Source organism: Prionailurus bengalensis, chromosome A1, assembly GCF_016509475.1.
Source record: "Prionailurus bengalensis isolate Pbe53 chromosome A1, Fcat_Pben_1.1_paternal_pri, whole genome shotgun sequence".
NCBI classification, from domain to species: domain Eukaryota; kingdom Metazoa; phylum Chordata; class Mammalia; order Carnivora; family Felidae; genus Prionailurus; species Prionailurus bengalensis.
In genome coordinates, this window is record NC_057343.1 from 145,727,632 (window position 1) to 145,746,788 (window position 19,157).

At 37.8% G+C, this 19,157-nt stretch overlaps 1 protein-coding gene across 4 annotated transcripts in view; it reads right to left on the reverse strand.

Moving 5' to 3' along the window:
* Positions 1-19,157, reverse strand: part of SSBP2 (single stranded DNA binding protein 2) — a 318,553-nt gene that overhangs the window by 11,027 nt on the left and 288,369 nt on the right. For all 4 annotated transcript variants that reach the window (XM_043593182.1, XM_043593184.1, XM_043593180.1 and 1 more), the window contains 2 exons: positions 19,061-19,139; positions 16,521-16,549 (listed from right to left, as the gene is read on the reverse strand). In XM_043593182.1, the coding sequence (XP_043449117.1) occupies positions 16,521-16,549; positions 19,061-19,139 (108 nt within the window). The remainder of the gene's footprint in view (positions 1-16,520; positions 16,550-19,060; positions 19,140-19,157) is intronic.

A 19,157-nucleotide genomic window follows, 5' to 3' on the forward strand; every position in this document is an offset into this window, starting at 1 on the left:
TATCATAGTGAAACTGGCAAAATACAAGGATAAAGAGAAAATTCTGAAAGCAGCAAGGGGTAAACGTGCCCTCACATATAAAGGGAGACCTATAAGACTCGTGACTGATCTCTCTTTTGAAACTTGGCAGGCCAGAAAGAATTGGCAAGAGATTTTCAGGGTGCTAGACAGAAAAAATATGCAGCCGAGAATCCTTTATCCAGCAAGTCTGTCATTTAGAATAGAAGGAGAGATAAAGGTCTTCCCAAACAAACAAAAACTGAAGGAATTTGTCACCACTAAACCAGCCCTACAAGAGATCCTAAGGGGGACCCTGTGAGACAAAGTCCCAGAGACATCACTACAAGCATAAAACATACAGACATCACAATGACTCTAAACCCGTATCTTTCTATAATAACACTGAATGTAAATGGATTAAATGCGCCAACCAAAAGACATAGGGTATCAGAATGGATAAAAAAACAAGACCCATCTATTTGCTGTCTACAAGAGACTCATTTTAGACCTGAGGACACCTTTAGATTGAGAGTGAGGGGATGGAGAACTATTTATCATGCGACTGGAAGCCAAAAGAAAGCTGGAGTAGCCATACTTATATCAGACAAACTAGACTTTAAATTAAAGGCTGTAACAAGAGATGAAGAAGGACATTATATAATAGTTACAGGGTCTATCCATCAGGAAGAGCTAACAATTATAAATGTCTATGCGCCGAATACCGGAGCCCCCAAATATATAAAACAATTACTCATAAACATAAGCAACCTTATTGATAAGAATGTGGTAATTGCAGGGGACTTTAACACCCCATTTACAGAAATGGATAGATCATCTAGACACATGGTCAATAAAGAAACAAGGGCCCTGAATGAGACATTGGATCAGATGGACTTGACAGATATATTTAGAACTCTGCATCCCAAAGCAACAGAATATACTTTCTTCTCGAGTGCACATGGAACATTCTCCAAGATAGATCATATACTGGGTCACAAAACAGCCCTTCATAAGTTTACAAGAATTGAAATTATACCATGCTTACTTTCAGACCACAATGCTATGAAGCTTGAAATCAACCACAGAAAAAGTCTGGAAAACCTCCAAAAGCATGGAGGTTAAAGAACACCCTACTAACGAATGAGTGGGTCAACCAGGCAATTAGAGAAGAAATTAAAAAATATATGGAAACAAACGAAAATGAAAATACAACAATCCAAACGCTTTGGGACGCAGCAAAGGCAGTCCTGAGAGGAAAATACATTGCAATCCAGGCCTATCTCAAGAAACAAGAAAAATCCCAAATACAAAATCTAACAGCACACCTAAAGGAACTAGAAGCAGAACAGCAAAGGCAGCCTAAACCCAGCAGAAGAAGAGAAATAATAAAGATCAGAGCAGAAATAAACAATATAGAATCTAAAAAAAACTGTAGAGCAGATCAACGAAACCAAGAGTTGGTTTTTTGAAAAAATAAACAAAATTGACAAACCTCTAGCCAGGCTTCTCAAAAAGAAAAGGGAGATGACCCAAATAGATAAAATCATGAATGAAAATGGAATTATTACAACCAATCCCTCAGAGATACAAACAATTATCAGGGAATACTATGAAAAATTATATGCCAACAAATTGGACAACCTGGAAGAAATGGACAAATTCCTGAACACCCACATTCTTCCAAAACTCAATCAGGAGGAAATAGAAAGCTTGAACAGACCCATAACCAGCGAAGAAATTGAATCGGTTATCAAAAATCTCCCAACAAATAAGAGTCCAGGACCAGATGGCTTCCCAGGGGAGTTCTACCAGACGTTTAAAGCAGAGATAATACCTATCCTTCTCAAGCTATTCCAAGAAATAGAAAGGGAAGGAAAACTTCCAGACTCATTCTATGAAGCCAGTATTACTTTGATTCCTAAACCAGACAGAGACCCAGTAAAAAAAGAGAACTACAGGCCAATATCCCTGATGAATATGGATGCAAAAATTCTCAATAAGATACTAGCAAATCGAATTCAACAGCATATAAAAAGAATTATTCACCATGATCAAGTGGGATTCATTCCTGGGATGCAGGGCTGGTTCAACATTCGCAAATCAATCAACGTGATACATCACATTAACAAAAAAAAAGAGAAGAACCATATGATCCTGTCAATCGATGCAGAAAAGGCCTTCGACAAAATCCAGCACCCTTTCTTAATAAAAACCCTTGAGAAAGTCGGGATAGAAGGAACATACTTAAAGATCATAAAAGCCATTTATGAAAAGCCCACAGCTAACATCATCCTCAACGGGGAAAAACTGAGAGCTTTTTCCCTGAGATCAGGAACACGACAAGGATGCCCACTCTCACCGCTGCTGTTTAACATAGTGCTGGAAGTTCTAGCATCAGCAATCAGACAACAAAAGGAAATCAAAGGCATCAAAATTGGCAAAGATGAAGTCAAGCTTTCGCTTTTTGCAGATGACATGATATTATACATGGAAAATCCGATAGACTCCACCAAAAGTCTGCTAGAACTGATACAGGAATTCAGCAAAGTTGCAGGATACAAAATCAATGTACAGAAATCAGTTGCATTCTTATACACTAACAATGAAGCAACAGAAAGACAAATAAAGAAACTGATCCCATTCACAATTGCACCAAGAAGCATAAAATACCTAGGAATAAATCTAACCAAAGATGTAAAGGATCTGTATGCTGAAAACTATAGAAAGCTTATGAAGGAAATTGAAGAAGATTTAAAGAAATGGAAAGACATTCCCTGCTCATGGATTGGAAGAAATAAATATTGTCAAAATGTCAATACTACCCAAAGCTATCTACACATTCAATGCAATCCCAATCAAAATTGCACCAGCATTCTTCTCGAAACTAGAACAAGCAATCCTAAAATTCATATGGAACCACAAAAGGCCCCGAATAGCCAAAGGAATTTTGAAGAAGAAGACCAAAGCAGGAGGCATCACAATCCCAGACTTTAGCCTCTACTACAAAGCTGTCATCATCAAGACAGCATGGTATTGGCACAAAAACAGACACATAGACCAATGGAATAGAATAGAAACCCCAGAACTAGACCCACAAACGTATGGCCAACTCATCTTTGACAAAGCAGGAAAGAACATCCAATGGAAAAAAGACAGCCTCTTTAACAAATGGTGCTGGGAGAACTGGACAGCAACATGCAGAAGGTTGAAACTAGACCACTTTCTCACACCATTCACAAAAATAAACTCAAAATGGATAAAGGACCTAAATGTGAGACAGGAAACCATCAAAACCTTAGAGGAGAAAGCAGGAAAAGACCTCTCTGACCTCAGCCGTAGCAATCTCTTACTCGACACATCCCCAAAGGCAAGGGAATTAAAAGCAAAAGTGAATTACTGGGACCTTATGAAGATAAAAAGCTTCTGCACAGCAAAGGAAACAACCAACAAAACTAAAAGGCAACCAACGGAATGGGAAAAGATATTCGCAAATGACATATCGGACAAAGGGCTAGTATCCAAAATCTATAAAGAGCTCACCAAACTCCACACCCGAAAAACAAATAACCCAGTGAAGAAATGGGCAGAAAACATGAATAGACACTTCTCTAAAGAAGACATCCGGATGGCCAACAGGCACATGAAAAGATGTTCAGCGTCGCTCCTTATCAGGGAAATACAAATCAAAACCACACTCAGGTATCACCTCACGCCAGTCAGAGTGGCCAAAATGAACAAATCAGGAGACTATAGATGCTGGAGAGGATGTGGAGAAACGGGAACCCTCTTGCACTGTTGGTGGGAATGCAAATTGGTATAGCCGCTCTGGAAAGCAGTGTGGAGGTTCCTCAGAAAATTAAAAATAGACCTACCCTATGACCCAGCAATAGCACTGCTAGGAATTTATCCAAGGGATACAGGAGTACTGATGCATAGGGCCACTTGTACCCCAATGTTCATAGCAGCACTCTCAACAATAGCCAAATTATGGAAAGAGCCTAAATGTCCATCAACTGATGAATGGGTAAAGAAATTGTGGTTTATATACACAATGGAATATTACGTGGCAATGAGAAAAAATGAAATATGGCCTTTTGTAGCAACGTGGATGGAACTGGAGAGTGTGATGCTAAGTGAAATAAGCCATACAGAGAAAGACAGATACCATATTGTTTCACTCTTATGTGGATCCTGAGAAACTTAACAGGAACCCATGGGGGAGGGGAAGGAAAAAAAAAAAAGAGGTTAGAATAGGAGAGAGCCAAAGCATAAGAGACTGTTAAAAACTGAGAACAAACTGAGGGTTGATGGGGGGTGGGAGGGAGGAGAGGGTGGGTGATGGGTATTGAGGAGGGCACCTTTTGGGATGAGCACTGGGTGTTGTATGGAAACCAATTTGTCAATAAATTTCATAAAAAAAAAAAAGAACATTGAGAGGAAGATTAAAAGGACACATTCAACATACAAAACAGCTAATATCAGATCTCTGAAACTTATTCAGCTCAGTAAGCATATTTGAAAATCTTCAAATGATAGGACAAACCTTTGTTTGTTATTATTATTTTTTTAACCTAAAGTAATCTGCAAAATGTGAAAACAACAAAAATTTATTAATGCAGAGTCTTATGAAAATTGTACTATCCATGATCAGTGAATAACCTGATAATGATACAGGCTAAAAGACACACTTATTACTGGTGTCTAAGAAATAAGACAGTGGTTCCAAACACCAGCTCGAAACAGGTTATGAGTGTGGGTCTCCATGAACTGTGTGTATGTTATATTTAACAATAGCTATGTTTGTTTGCAGTGTCTCCAGTCGATTTCATCAAGGCAAGAACATAATACACACAAAAAGGGCTTAGATCAAAAAGGCACTCTGATAGCCTGAGCACATAGGGAGAAGGGAGTACAAGAAAATCCAAGTAAAGATCACTTTTAACTACATTAGGCACTCTGTTTACATTTCTTACTTCAGTTACAATGTACTGTATTTCCTACTTACACTCTAAGAATTTAGCTTATAAAAGTATAATTAGTATTATACTGATCCCATCTTCAAGGGATTTTATTACTTTCTCAATTACCCTTTCTTCAAACCGGAATGTTTTTCTCTTAAGCTATAACTTCATATATGAATGTTATATGAGGGAGGATGCACACACACACACACACACACACACACACACACACACACACACACACATTTCCTCTGGCTAACACATTTAATTCTCTTAGACCCTCTATTCTCTCATTTTATCTTGCAAGTATTTTTCCACGTCATCTCTTAATTAGTAAGTTATTGTCCTTTCTTTTACCCACCCTCAGAAATTGTTCCAGGCTTTTCAAGCTATTAAAAAAAGTGCACATGTACATAAATTTTGACTCGGCCCATAATTGGAATAAAATAATATTGATATTATTTGAAGCCCTCTAGAGGTGGATTTGAATCACTTCCTCAGAGCCTGCCAATAACAAGTTTTATGGAGTGTTGTTTTGACTCTGCCAGCCCCCCAAAAGAACAAAATGTCAGTCATGGTTCTCCCAGGGGATAAAAGGGAGCTAGAGCCCAAGCCAAACTGAGAAGATGGCAGAGATCTATGGTGTTGAACAGCTCCCCTGTGAAGGGTGTGGGATCTTTAACTGGAACTGAGGTTCTTGACTCAGAAACCTTTAGGTTAAAAAGACCTCTTGGATAATTCATTAAGTGTGATATGATCAGATCTGGCCTTCTCTGATATGTTTCTTTTTCAAACTAAATATATAAGTGTTAAGTATGTTAATGTGAACTGCAGAATTTATTTACATTATTTCCTTCTAAGAAAATAAACCATATGCTCGTCTCAATCCCCAACTCCTAAAAGAACTCCAAGGGAAAATATTTTCGTCCTATTGATTAAATGGGTGACTTCTAGACTCCTAAATTAAAGGTGAATTCTGCATTTTGAGAGAGATGCATGTGAGTTTTACTAGTAATCCTCAACCGAGCAAGAAATAATTTTAAAACTCTCCATTTGGAGTTCTGAGCTCCTTGTGCCACTGAAACAGTGCTACCAAAAATGCAGGTGACAGTGTGTCTAGCCTTGCTGACAAAAGATAGCATAACTAGTGAGGAGGAAGATATTTAATATCTGTATATTGCTTTAGAGCCCTAGCATATGTTCACACTTTACTCTCAACAGTTTTATGAAGAAGACAGGGGATGAACTACAAGCTCTATTTTACAGCTAAGGAAACTAAGCCTAAGAGAAATGAAATAACATGTTGCCCCAATTTTTAGGTAGGAGAACCAAATTTTCTGATTCTCAGAGGTTCAATACTCTTTATTAGCTTACATATAAGAAGGATAATATAGAGTACTTTACAATAAAAAGGTAGAAAAGGGATATAAGTAGTACTAGTAAACAACATTAAAAAAGGAGTAAGTAATTTTTAAAAAATGTAATACTGGCACTTAACAAAATACAGGTCTAATTGGAGAACAAAAAAGATGTAGCTGGAAACCTAAGAGGGATTTTGAACAAAACTGTTAAGCAGTAATGGCCCAAACTGTCTTATGATTCACAAATAAAAATGGCTAGAAAAAGAATAGGATGAAAAGTAATGAACCCAGGAAACAAGAGAAAAGGGAGGAGAGTTTCTTGAGAGAACTGGTCTTCTGCTGGAAAAGGAAGAAGGTGGGGAAATGAAGTTAGTGATAATGTGGATAGCATGGAATAAAAATCTGAAATAATTAGGCTGTGAATGGAAAGAGGTAGGGAGAGAAATAATTGGGGGTGATGGAGATATACATGATGCTGCTGATTAAAGAAAAAAGGGTAGTGGACATACAAGAGACACCAGTGGTATCATCATGCAGTTAGAGCCCTGAACCCCACGAACCTGGAACAGGGGCAGTGCAGAAATGAGCTGCAGAGGAGCTCATTGGAAGGCAGACACAACTACTCATTTCTAGAATATTGTTAAATGACATGTTTATTACTTGGGGCAAACTCTTATGTTAAGTGAAATGTATTTGAACTTTGCTTTGTGTAAGTTTTTCCTTATTGTCTTTGGTCTGCTCAGTTATACTGAGCTCCTGGAGGGCAGAGATCATACCTTGTTTAACTTCGGGTTTTCAGAGCCTGGCAGACATAATGCCTTGGTACATTAATGTTTACTGAGTGAAGGAACTCCTGCCTAACCACTTGAGGACAGAAATTATGTTTGTATTTGAAGAAGTCTCTTATATCTCCACATAGTGCACAAGGCTACAAAAGTACACACTTGGTAGTCAATTAATGCTTAAAGAATAAGCACTACATCACCAAGCAAGAGAATGTTATCAGCAGTAGGCACAGGATAGTGGAAAAACTTGTCTCCGGAAATAGGAATGGAAAAATTAGCATGGAAGGAATCACAATAGGTCTGATATGAGGGCAGATTAGAAGATGGTATTTAATTTGTCATTATGAATCTTTAAAATTTCCAAAGTGCTTTATAAATTACAAAGTACTTTTTCAGGAGGTGGACAGGGAGATGGGCTAAATGGGTGATGGGTATTAAGGAAGGCACTTGTTGTGATGAGCCCTGGGTGTTACATGTAAGTGATGAATCACTAAACTGTACTCCTGAAACTAATATTATACTATATATTAACTAACTGGAATTTAAATAAAAACTTGAAAAAACAAATTGTATTGGCTGTCTTAGGTATCTAACAATTGGTATTAGCCAAGTGTACCTTCCCATATAGAATTTTGTTTACATCTGTCTGGTGTACAAAAATACTGGTCTTTAGTGGAAATTTCAGAAAGATGATGTTAAGCACTCTGGATGATCCCACCTTCATGTAATAAAAAAAAATCATCTTTAGACACTAGAATACACTTCTCAAATACAAAATTAGAAATTTTAGTGGTGACCACAAAGCATAATTCAGCTAATACCAATTGTTAGATATCGAAGATGGACGATACAATCATGGTCATGTGACTTGTAAAGGTGTTTCCCAGAGAGATGGTTCTAATGGAATTATACAGTGAATCTTATTTTGAAAACAGGCCTTTTGACAGTTTTACCCATTCATCACGTAAGTTAGCTAGTGCTTCTTTATAATGATATTTATGACAACAAATATTTATCTATCTTAAGAAAAGAAAAAGACTTTCCTGATGGTCCCTAAACATAGATATGCAAAGTGCATATACTACTTGCAAGGTCAAGCTGCCAGGCAATGTAGACGTAATGTTGGCATGCCAGTTACACTCTCTTTGTCTCTCTCTCTCTCTTTTTTCTTTTTAGCTTGAGGTCTTCATTTAAAAGGTTTTGTAGCTCAATCAATCTTACTTTATTTTTCTTGGCACCAATGATTATACATGAATATAAATTAAAAGTAGGATTAAAAATGAAGTTGCCCTTTAATGAATTTTGGTATTTATTGATATAAAGCAGACTTCTAAGAGAATCATTCTAATGGTAGTTAATAATTATTTCTTATCAGCCATTTTAAATATATTTTGACCCACAGAGAACTATTTTAAATTTATCATGACCTAAAAAGTATTTAGGTATTCTTCATAAAAAAAAGTAAGGCATCTTAGCAAAGGATTAATTTTAAATACTTAAACTATCGGAGGAGGAAAAACACAGACAGAAGCTATTAGAAGGCTCTCTTTCCTACTTGTATTAATATAATTTTCTTCTAATTACTTTCCTATTCTATTCTGGGGAACTAGAATAATAATTGAGGATGTCAGCATTGCCTAATAAAGGTCTGAAAGACAAATGAGATGTATAAATGCAATGCCCTTATAACATATAACGTATAACAACATCTTTCCAAGTCCCTCTCTCCTTAAGTTGCTCTAGACTTCTTTACATTTTCAAAAGATTATCTACACTATGTCAACTTGCTTTATAAATGAGTGACATAATAAAGGTGGTTAAGTTGGTTATTACTTGGGTATCAATTAATCATGTATACAGTATGTCTTGTAAATGAATCTTACCATGTTAAAAAACTAATTTTACCCTTTCCCGTTATATGCATTGATCATTTTTAACTTCCACTTAATTATATCTGGACCTCTATTTTCAAACACTTGTTCAGGGGCCAACATGGTGGAGAAGTAGGGGGAATCCATACTTCCAGCATCTCTCAAACAAATAAGTGTAGAAGCCAAAGGACTGTGAACACCAGAGCCTGGGAGGAAAAGAGACCGAATCTACTAGGAAGAAAATGGGAAAGCTGGAAAAAAGATAGGTGCCTAACTGTGAACTGGGGGAGATAAAAAAAAAAAAAGCCCACGTGGGCACAGAGGGGAGGGACCCCCTTCTGCAGAGAGACAAAGGGAAGAGGAAGGGCGGCTAGAGAAGTGCAGGACCGTATCTGGACAGGTGAAAGACCTGGGACTGAGACAGAGGGATCCAATCTCTAACTGCGGGGCTTTCTTCGGACTGGGGCTGGCTCCCTCTTCGTGCACCTGGGGAGGAGGGGAGCCCGCCATGGGTGCGGTAGTAGGTCAGAGGCTAAGTCTGCAGCTGGAGAAAGTGGTTCCCTCCCTGGAGGGCTGCGCAATAGTACAGAACCTGCCTGCCTTCACCATCCCCCGGGTGCAGTGGCTGGGCTGAGGGCGCAGTCCGCAGGAGGAAAAGGCAGCTGTCTCCCTGGAGTGCTGTGGGAAAAGACAAAGGCTGCCTGCGTCTGCCACCCCTGGGGCTTGAGGCAAGGGCGGCGGCTCAGTCTGCAGTAGGAGAAGGCCGTCCTCCCTGAAGTGCTGTGGCACAGACAAAGCCAGCCAGACCACGTATCGCTGTATCACCGTATCACCGCACTGAGAGGCGCTTCCCCAGCACCAGAGTGCAAGGAGCAGAACTTTGAATCCTAGCCAACTGCAGGGTCAGGGGATGGGTGGAGGGAGAAGGACCACCCGTCTGTGCCCGCGGCACAGTGAGGACGACTCAAACTGAGTCCACTGGGTCGTCTCCATGGAGAAGAGACTGGGGAACCACCATTTCCATCCACCACCACCACCACCAAGGTGGGGCCTCAGGGATCACTCCCGGGGCCCATAGTGGAGGTGGGTCCAGAATATGCCAAACCATGACCCTTTGCACTGGATAATTGCATATCCACTGGAGCGGCACAGACTCTGCAGACAGCTACTACCTACAAGCGATGCAGCATTACCTGGATTAACTCTAGGTCAATTCTGGATATACAGATATATTCTCCCCCCACACCTACCCCTCCATTTCTTCTCCTTCTCTCTTCCCTCCTGTAGGCTGGTTACTCTGGTTATTGGTCTGTCTAAACAGACATATTTAATCCATTTTCTTGATACATGTTCTACACTTCCTGCTTTACACTCCTTTCTCTCTCTCTGGAATAATCGAGCCATATACTTTCTCTGCCTGGGTAACTTTATCTTCATTTCGTTTTCTCCGCCTCCTTCTTTAGTTTCCTCTCTCTCTGGATTAAGCCTTTTAGTCTCTCTGCCTAATCAATGTTTATTTTTTGTCCCCCCCCCCAACCCCGCTCCTGTCATTTCACTCTTTGTATGTGCTCTTCCATCAGCACTGCCTCCACCCTCTTCTTTATTTGTAGTTGGTGTTTTGGTGTTTTTTGTTTTTAGTCTTTAGGTTTTTGTTTTTGTTTATTTGTTTGTTCGTGTTATTTGTTTGTGTGTTTGCTCATTTTTGTCTCCTGTTTGTCTATCTCTTTTCCTTTACAGGGCTACTCCAAGGAACAAATCAAAGCACACCTGGTGGAGGTTCCAAAACATTACTACAAGTAGGATAATGAAGTAACCAAAGTCACAACAATAGAGAGCAAGTAACAACCCCTGAAAAAACACCTCCTGAAGGGCCAAGCCCTGGACAGTGTATGACCCTCCTTGAATATAGCAGTGCTCACAGGTGCAGAGCACACAACAAGCTTTTAAAATGCATAAGGGACAGAAAACTAGCCAAAATGATGAAACAAAAGAATTCTCCTCAAAAGAAATTCCAGAAAGTAGAGACAACTAACGAATTGATCAAAACCTATTTAAGCAATATAACGGAATAAGAATTTAGAATAATAGTCATAAAATTAATTGCTGGGCTTGAAAAAAGCATAGAAGGCAGCAGAGAATCTATTGCTACAGAGATCAAGGGACTAAGAAACAGTCATGATGAATTAAAAATGCTATAAATGAGGTGCAAAATAAAATGGAGGTGGCCACAGCATGGATTCAAGAGGCAGAGGAGAGAATAGGTGCATTAGAAGATAAAATTATGGAAAAATAGGAAGCTGAGAAAAAGAGATAAAATTCAGGAGTACGAAGGAGGAATTAGAGAACTAAGTGATGCAATCAAATGGAACAATATCTGTATCATAGGAAATCCAGAAGAAGAAGAGAGAGAGAAAGGGGCTGAAGGTATACTTAAACAAATAATAGCTGAGAACTTCCTTGATCTGGGGAAGGAAACAGACATTGAAATCCAAAAGGCATAGAGAACTCTCTTCAGACATAACTTGAATTGATCTTCTGCATGACATATCATAGTGAAACTGGCAAAATACAAGGATAAAAAGAGGATTCTGAAAGCAGCTAGGGATAAACTGGCCTTAACATACAAAGGTAGAAACATAAGGGTACTAGCAGACCTATCTGCTGAAACTTGGCAGGCCAGGATATCTTCAATGTGATGAACAGAAAAATATGCAGCCAAGAATCCTTTAACCAAAAAGTCTGTCATTCAGAATAGAAGGAGAGATAAAGTCTTCCCAAACAAACAAAAACTGAAGGAATTCATTACCACTAAACCAGCCCTACAAGAGATCCTAAGGGAGATTCTGTGAGTGAAATGTTGCAAGGACCACAAAGTACCAGAGACATCACTACAAGCATGAAACCTACAGACATCACAATGACTCTAAACCCATATCTTTCTATAATAACACTGAATGTAAATGGACTAAATGCTCCAGCCAAAAGACACAGGGTATCAGAATGGATAAAAAACAAGACCCATCTATTTGCTGTCTACAAGAGACTCATTTCAGACCTAAGGACACCTTCAGATTGAAAGTGAGGGGATGGAGAACTATCTATCATACTACTGGAACTCAAAAGAAAGCTGGAGTAGCCATACTTATATCAGACAAACTAAACTTTAAATTAAAGGCTGTAACAAGAGATGAAGAAGGGCATTATATAATAATTACAAGGTCTATCCATCAGGAAGAGCTAACAATTGTAAATGTCTATGTACCAAATACAAGAGCCCCCAAATATATAAAACAATTAATCACAAACATAAGCAACCTTATTGATAAGAATGTGGTAATTGCAGGGGACTTTAATACTCCACTTACAACAATGGATAGATCATCTAGACACAGGATCAATAAAGAAACAAGGAGATGGACTTGACAGATATATTTAGAACTCTGCATCCCAAAGCAACAGAATATGCTTTCTTCTTGAGTGCACATGGAACCTTCTCCAAGATAGATCAAATACTGGGCCACAAAATAGCCCTTCATAAGTATACAAGAATTGAGATCATACCATGCACACTTTCAGACCACAATGCTATGAAACTTGAAATCAACCACAGGAAAAAGTCTGAAAAACCTCCAAGAGCATGGAGGTTAAAGAACGCCCTGCTGAAGAATGAATGGGTCAGCCAGGCAATTAGAGAAGAAATTAAAAAATATATGGAAACAAAGGAAAATGAACATACAACAATCCAAACGCTTTGGGATGCAGCGAAGGCAGTCCTGAGAGGAAAATACATTGCAGGCCTATCTCAAGAGATATGGAAACAAAGGAAAATGAACATACAACAATCCAAACACTTTGGGATGCAGCGAAGGCAGTCCTGAGAGGAAAATACATCCAGGCCTATCTCAAGAGACAAGAAAAATCCAGAATACAAAATCTAACAGCACACCTAAAGGAAATAGAAGCAGAACAGCAAAGACACCCCAAACCCAGCAGAAGAAGAGAAATAATAAAGATCAAAGCAGAAATAAACAATATAGATTCTAAAAAAACTGTAGAGCAGATCAATGAAACCAAAAGTTGTTTTTTTGAAAAAAATAAACATAATTGATAAACCTCTAGCCAGGTTTTTTTAACCTTCTCAAAAAGAAAAGGGAGATGAGCCAAATAGATAAAATCATGAATGAAAATGGAATTACAACCAATCTGTCAGAAATACAAACAATTATCAGGGAATACTATGAAAAATGATATGCCAACAAACTGGACAACCTGGAAGAAATGGACAAATTCCTTAACACCCACACACTTCCAAAACTCAAACAGGAGGAAATAGATAGGTTGAACAGACCCATAACCAGTGAAGAAGTTGAAGCAGTTATCAAAAATCTCTCAACAAATAAGAGTCCAGGACCAGATGGCTTCCCTAGGGAATTCTACCAGACATTTAAAGCAGAGATAATACCTATCTTTCTCAAGCTGCTCCAAAAAAATAGAAAGGGAAGGAAAACTTCCAGACTCATTCTATGAAGCCAGTATTACTTTGATGCCTAAACCAGACAGAGACCCAGCAAAAAAAGAGAACTACAGGCTAATATCCCTGATGAATATGGATGCAAACATTCTCAACAAGATACTAGCAAATCGAATTCAACAGCATATAAAAAGAATTATACACCATGATCAAGAGGGATTCATTCCTGGGCTGCAGGGCTGGTTCAACATTTGCAAATCAATCAATGTTGATACATCACATTAATAAAAGAAAAGATAAGAACCATATGATCCTGTCAATCAATGCAGAAAAAGCATTTGACAAAATTCAGCATCCTTTCTTAATAAATACCCTCGAGAAAGTCGGGATAGAAGGAACATACTTACACATCATAAAAGCCATTTATGAAAAGCCCACAGCTAATATCATCCTCAATGGGGAAAAACTGAGAGCTTTCCCTGAGATCAGGAACACGACAGGGATGTCCACTCTCACCGCTGTTGTTTAACATAGTGTTGGAAGTGTTAGCATCAGCAATCCAACAACAAAAGGAAATCAAAGGCATCAAAATTGGCAAAGATGAAGTCAATCTTTCACTTTTTGAAGATGACATGATATTATATGTGGAAAACCAAATAGACACCACCAAAAGTCTGCTGGAACTGATACATGAATTCAGCAAAGTCGCAGGATACAAAATCAATCTACAGAAATCAGTTGCATTCTTATACACTAATAATGAAGCAACTGAAAGACAAATAAAGAAACTGATCCTATTCACAATTGCATTAAGAAGCATAAAATACCTAGGAATAAACCTAACCAAAGATGTAAAAGATCTGTATTCTGAAAACTATAGAAAGCTTATGAAGGAAATTGAAGAAGATATAAAGAAATGGAAAAACATTCTGTGCTCATGGATTGGAAGAATAAATATTGTCAAAATGTCAATACTACCCAAAGCAAACTACACATTCGATGCAATGCCAATCAAAATTGCACCAGCATTCTTCTCAAAGCTAGAACAAGCAATCCTAAAATTTGTATGGAACCCCAAAAGACCCCAAATAGCCAAAGTAATTTTGAAGGAGAAAACCAAAGCGGGAGGCATCACAATCCGAGACTTTAGCCTCTACTACAAAGCTGTAATCATCAAGACAGCATGGTATGGGCACAAAAACAGACACATAGACCAATGGAATAGAATAGAGACTCCAGAACTGGACCCACAAATGTATGGCCAGCTAATCTTTGACAAAGCAGGAAAGAATATCCAATGGAAAAAAGACAGTCTCTTTAACAAATGGTTTTGGGAGAACGGGACAGAAACATGCAGAAGGTTGAAACTAGACCACTTTCTCACACCATTCACAAAAATAAACTCAAAATGGATGAAGGACCTGAATGTGAGGCAGGAAACCATCAAAGGAAAAAGGAAGAAAAAGGAGGAAAAAGCAAGAAAAAACCTCTGTGACCTCAGCTGTAGCAATTTCTTACTTGACACATTCCCAAAGGCAAGGGAATTAAAAGCAAAAATGAACTACTGGGACCTCATGAAGATAAAAAGCTTCTGCACTGCAAAGGAAACAACCAACAAAACTAAAAGGCAACCAACGGAATGGGAAAAGATATTTGCAAATGACCTATCAGACAAAGGGCTAGCATCCAAAATTTATAAACAACTCACCAAACTCCCCCCCCCCCCGAAAAAAAAATAATCCAGTGAAGAAATGGGCAGAAGACATGAATAGACACTTTTCTAACGAAGACATCCAGATGGCCAACAGGCACATGAAAAGATGCTCAACGTCGCTCCTCATCAGAGAAATACAAGTCAAAACCACACTGAGATACCATCTCATGCTGGTCAGAGTGGTTAAAATGAATAAATCAGGATACTATAAATGCTGGAGAGGATATGGAGAAATGGGAACACTCTTGCACTGTTCGTGGGAATGCAAACTGGTGCAGCCGCTCGGGAAAACAGGGTGGAGGTTCCTCAAAAAATTAAAAATAGATGTACCCTATGACCCAGCAATAGCACTGCTAGGAATTTACCCAAGGGATACAGGAGTGCTGATGCATAGGGGCACTTGTATCCCAATGTTTATAGCAGCACTTTCAACAATAGCCAAATTGTGGAAAGAGCCTAAATGTCCATCAACGGATGAATGGATAAAGAAGATGTGGTTTGTATATACAATGGAATACTACTTGGCAATGAGAACGAATGAATTCTGGCCATTTGTAGCAACATGGATGGAACTGGAGAGTGTTACGCTAAAAGAAATAAGTCAGGCAGAGAAAGGCAGATATCTTATGTTTTCACTCACATGTGGATCCTGAAAAACTCAAGAGAAGACTAGGGAGGGAGGGGAAGGGGGGAAAAATTACAGAGAGGGAAGGAGGCAAACCATAAGAGACTGTTAAATACTGAGAACAAACTGAGGGTTGGGGAGGATGGGAGAGTGGGGTGATGGGCATTCAGGAGGGCACCTATTGGGATGAGCACTGGGTGTTGTATGGAAACCAAATTGACAATAAATTTCATATTAAAAAAACACTTTGTTCAAAAACAAAATTTATAAGGTTATTCTAATAATCTTAATAAGAGTTCCATGTGGAATGAAAGACAAATAAAAAACAACACAGAGGGTTGCCTGGTTGACTCTTGATTTCGACTCAGGTCATGATCTCATGGTTGTGAGATCAAACTGTGTCTGGGCTCTGTGCTCGGTATGGAGTGCCACCCCCCCCCCCTTTTTTTTTTACTTAATTTTATTTTTTAATTTACATCCAAGTTAGTTAGCATATAGTCCAAAAATGATTTCAGGAGTAGATTCCTTAATGTCTCTTACCCATTTAGCCCAACCACCCTCCCAAAACCCCTCTAGTAACCCTCTATTTGTTGTCTCGGTATGGAGCCTTTTTAAGATTCTCTCTCCTTCTCTCTGCCCCTCCCTTGCTCATGTGTGCTTGTTTTCTCTCTCTCAAAAAACAAACATAAACAACCCAAAACACAAAAAACCCAGAGATTATACAACACTCACCTTGGAAATACTGTCCATATCTCCTGACCCTGAAACAAAATATGAAAAGAAAATGTTTATTAGATAATAATTTCATATACAAATTAAGTATTCCTTTAATATAAATAAATGCAGTACACTCTTTGTATTTTCCAGTAATAATTTTTTAATCTTAAAAAATTATTTACTCAGAGTGCCTGGGTGACTCAGTTGGTTAAGCATCCTACTCTTGGTTTTGGCTCAGGTCATGATCTTATGGTTTCTGAGTTTGAGCCCTGCATCAGGCTCCATGCTGACAGTGCAGAACTTGCTTAGGATTCTCTCTCTCTCTCCCTCTCTCTCTCTGCCCCTCCCCTGTTCAGGGTCTCTATCTCAAAATAAATAAATAAACTTAAGAAAATTTGTTTTCTCTTATACTGTCTGGTGAGTAAGTATCATTGATGGCAATGCAAGGATGAGCTGTACCTCTCACTCTGAACCATCTTTTTTGTTTATTTTTGTAATGGTAGAATTAAGAAAAGTATCATTATCATAAATTCCTGAAAATGAAATGTAAGAGAGATCACTTATAAATCGTATTCAATTCAAATTTTTAAAATGTATGCATGTATGTATATGTATATATAGACAGCGAGAGATAAATATATTTTCTGAAATGATGCTTCCAAATCTGACAAAATATAAGATGGACATCTGCAATATTTAAAAATATTATGAGCCATATTTTACTATAATAACCAAAGTGAAGAATTTTTAATAACATTAAAAAATTGACAGCAATCAATATTCATGGCAATCCATCAAAAGTAAGAATGTCTTTATAATACTGTAATTTTAAGTAGATTCCTGGGAGAAATGAAAAATCAATACTAATTTCTTACTTAAGAAGTGGAATCATACATTAGGTAACAAGGAACAATAATCAGATCTTTGCCACATGTTAGCTTTATTTTTAACCATTTTAACAATTAATTTTTTGGCATAAACATATTCTACTATTTTAATAGTAAAACATTCAGTTATAGTCACAAATAAAGTTAGTGCTTATAAACATACATAGTACATTGATACATATTGAATGCACATATGTAATTATGTAGATATAAATATGTGTAATAATGTTTATTATAAAAAGTAATAAGCCACATGCCAAGCATATGTGAAACTCTTCCTCAAATTCTATTCTAGTGAATAACTGAAAATTTTCTATGACCAAATGTCATATTTTTAAAAATAATTTTACAAATTAAAAGATTGGAAACTGAGTTATGTTGCAATACATTAAAAAATAAAATTCTAGAACAGTGCTGACAGGTAGAGCTTTGTGTGATGATGGAGATGTTTCTCTATTCTATGTTTCATTATGGTAGCCATTAGCTACACATGGCCATGTACATTTGATAGGAGGCAGTGCAGCTGAGGAAGTAAACTTTACATTTTATTTAATTTTGACTTAAAATTAAATAGTCACACATGGCTAGTCACTACCATAATTGAACAGTGCAAATTAAGGCTTTGATATCTAGGCAACACATGTACGTATATAAAACAAGTATGGACCTTAAAAGCTCAAAAGTCTAGCAACAGGTTGCAAATAGTTTCTTGATTATTGAAGTTACAGAGCTTTTCAAAGTATTAGAGGCTGGTGTTTGGGCGGAGTCGTGGAATCTGTGTACAACCTAAGTTACTCATGGGCATAGTTATTCCAACTTAAGTAAAAGATGGTTCTTTTTCAAAAGAAAAAAAAGATCATAAGCATCTATCCCCATTGTCAACTTCTAGCTTATGTTACTGTTACTTAAAACATATATAAACATAAAATAAGTGTAGTTGTTGTTTTATGGGTTTTGTTTTGGATTTGCATTTGGCCTGCCTATATGTACAGTGCACTGTGTGATCTAATTGGTTTTGTGCCACTCATCTCTATTTCTCACCGTTGTGAAACTCTTTGTTCTCCGTGAAGACACTGGGCTTCATTTGGTAAGAAGGCATCATTTATGAGGTATGTTTTCAACTATTAGTCATAGTACTTGAAATCTGCTTTGCCACGAGTATGTGGCACTGCTCTCTTTTAAGAAAATCATCCAGATAATCCAGAATATAATTAAATTTTATTTTTAAAAGAGACAAACATTAAAATACAGAAACAAAGTTAAGAAATTCTTGCAGAGAACATAAGTTCCTCTGAGACTGCATCTATAGACCTTCGTAGACAAACCAGCTCAGAAGATACTGTAGCTCTCCAGGTGAGGGATATGTAATATGTGCTCAGAGCAGCAATATCTCCTTTTATCATAAAACACTCAGATTTTGATAGGTGAAAGTAAATACCTGTGAATAAGAGCTAGGTTAGAACAATCCTCACATTTCTGATTTTCAAATGATCTCCAGTTATCATAACCAATATTCTGTAAAGTCTCAGTCTGAAGTGAAAGTTGGAGCATTTTAAAATAAATTCAAAGTACATAAAGGTATACAAAAGCAATTTGCAAACTGTAATATCCACTCTGTAGAATAAAAGTTTTGTTTTGATTTCTAAACATCAAATTGCATATCCTTACCTAAAGAGCCATTCATGTGATGTGACTCCATTCCTCCTAATCCACCCATGGGACCATCTGACCCAGGGCCCATTGGAAACTTTAAAAAATGAAGAGA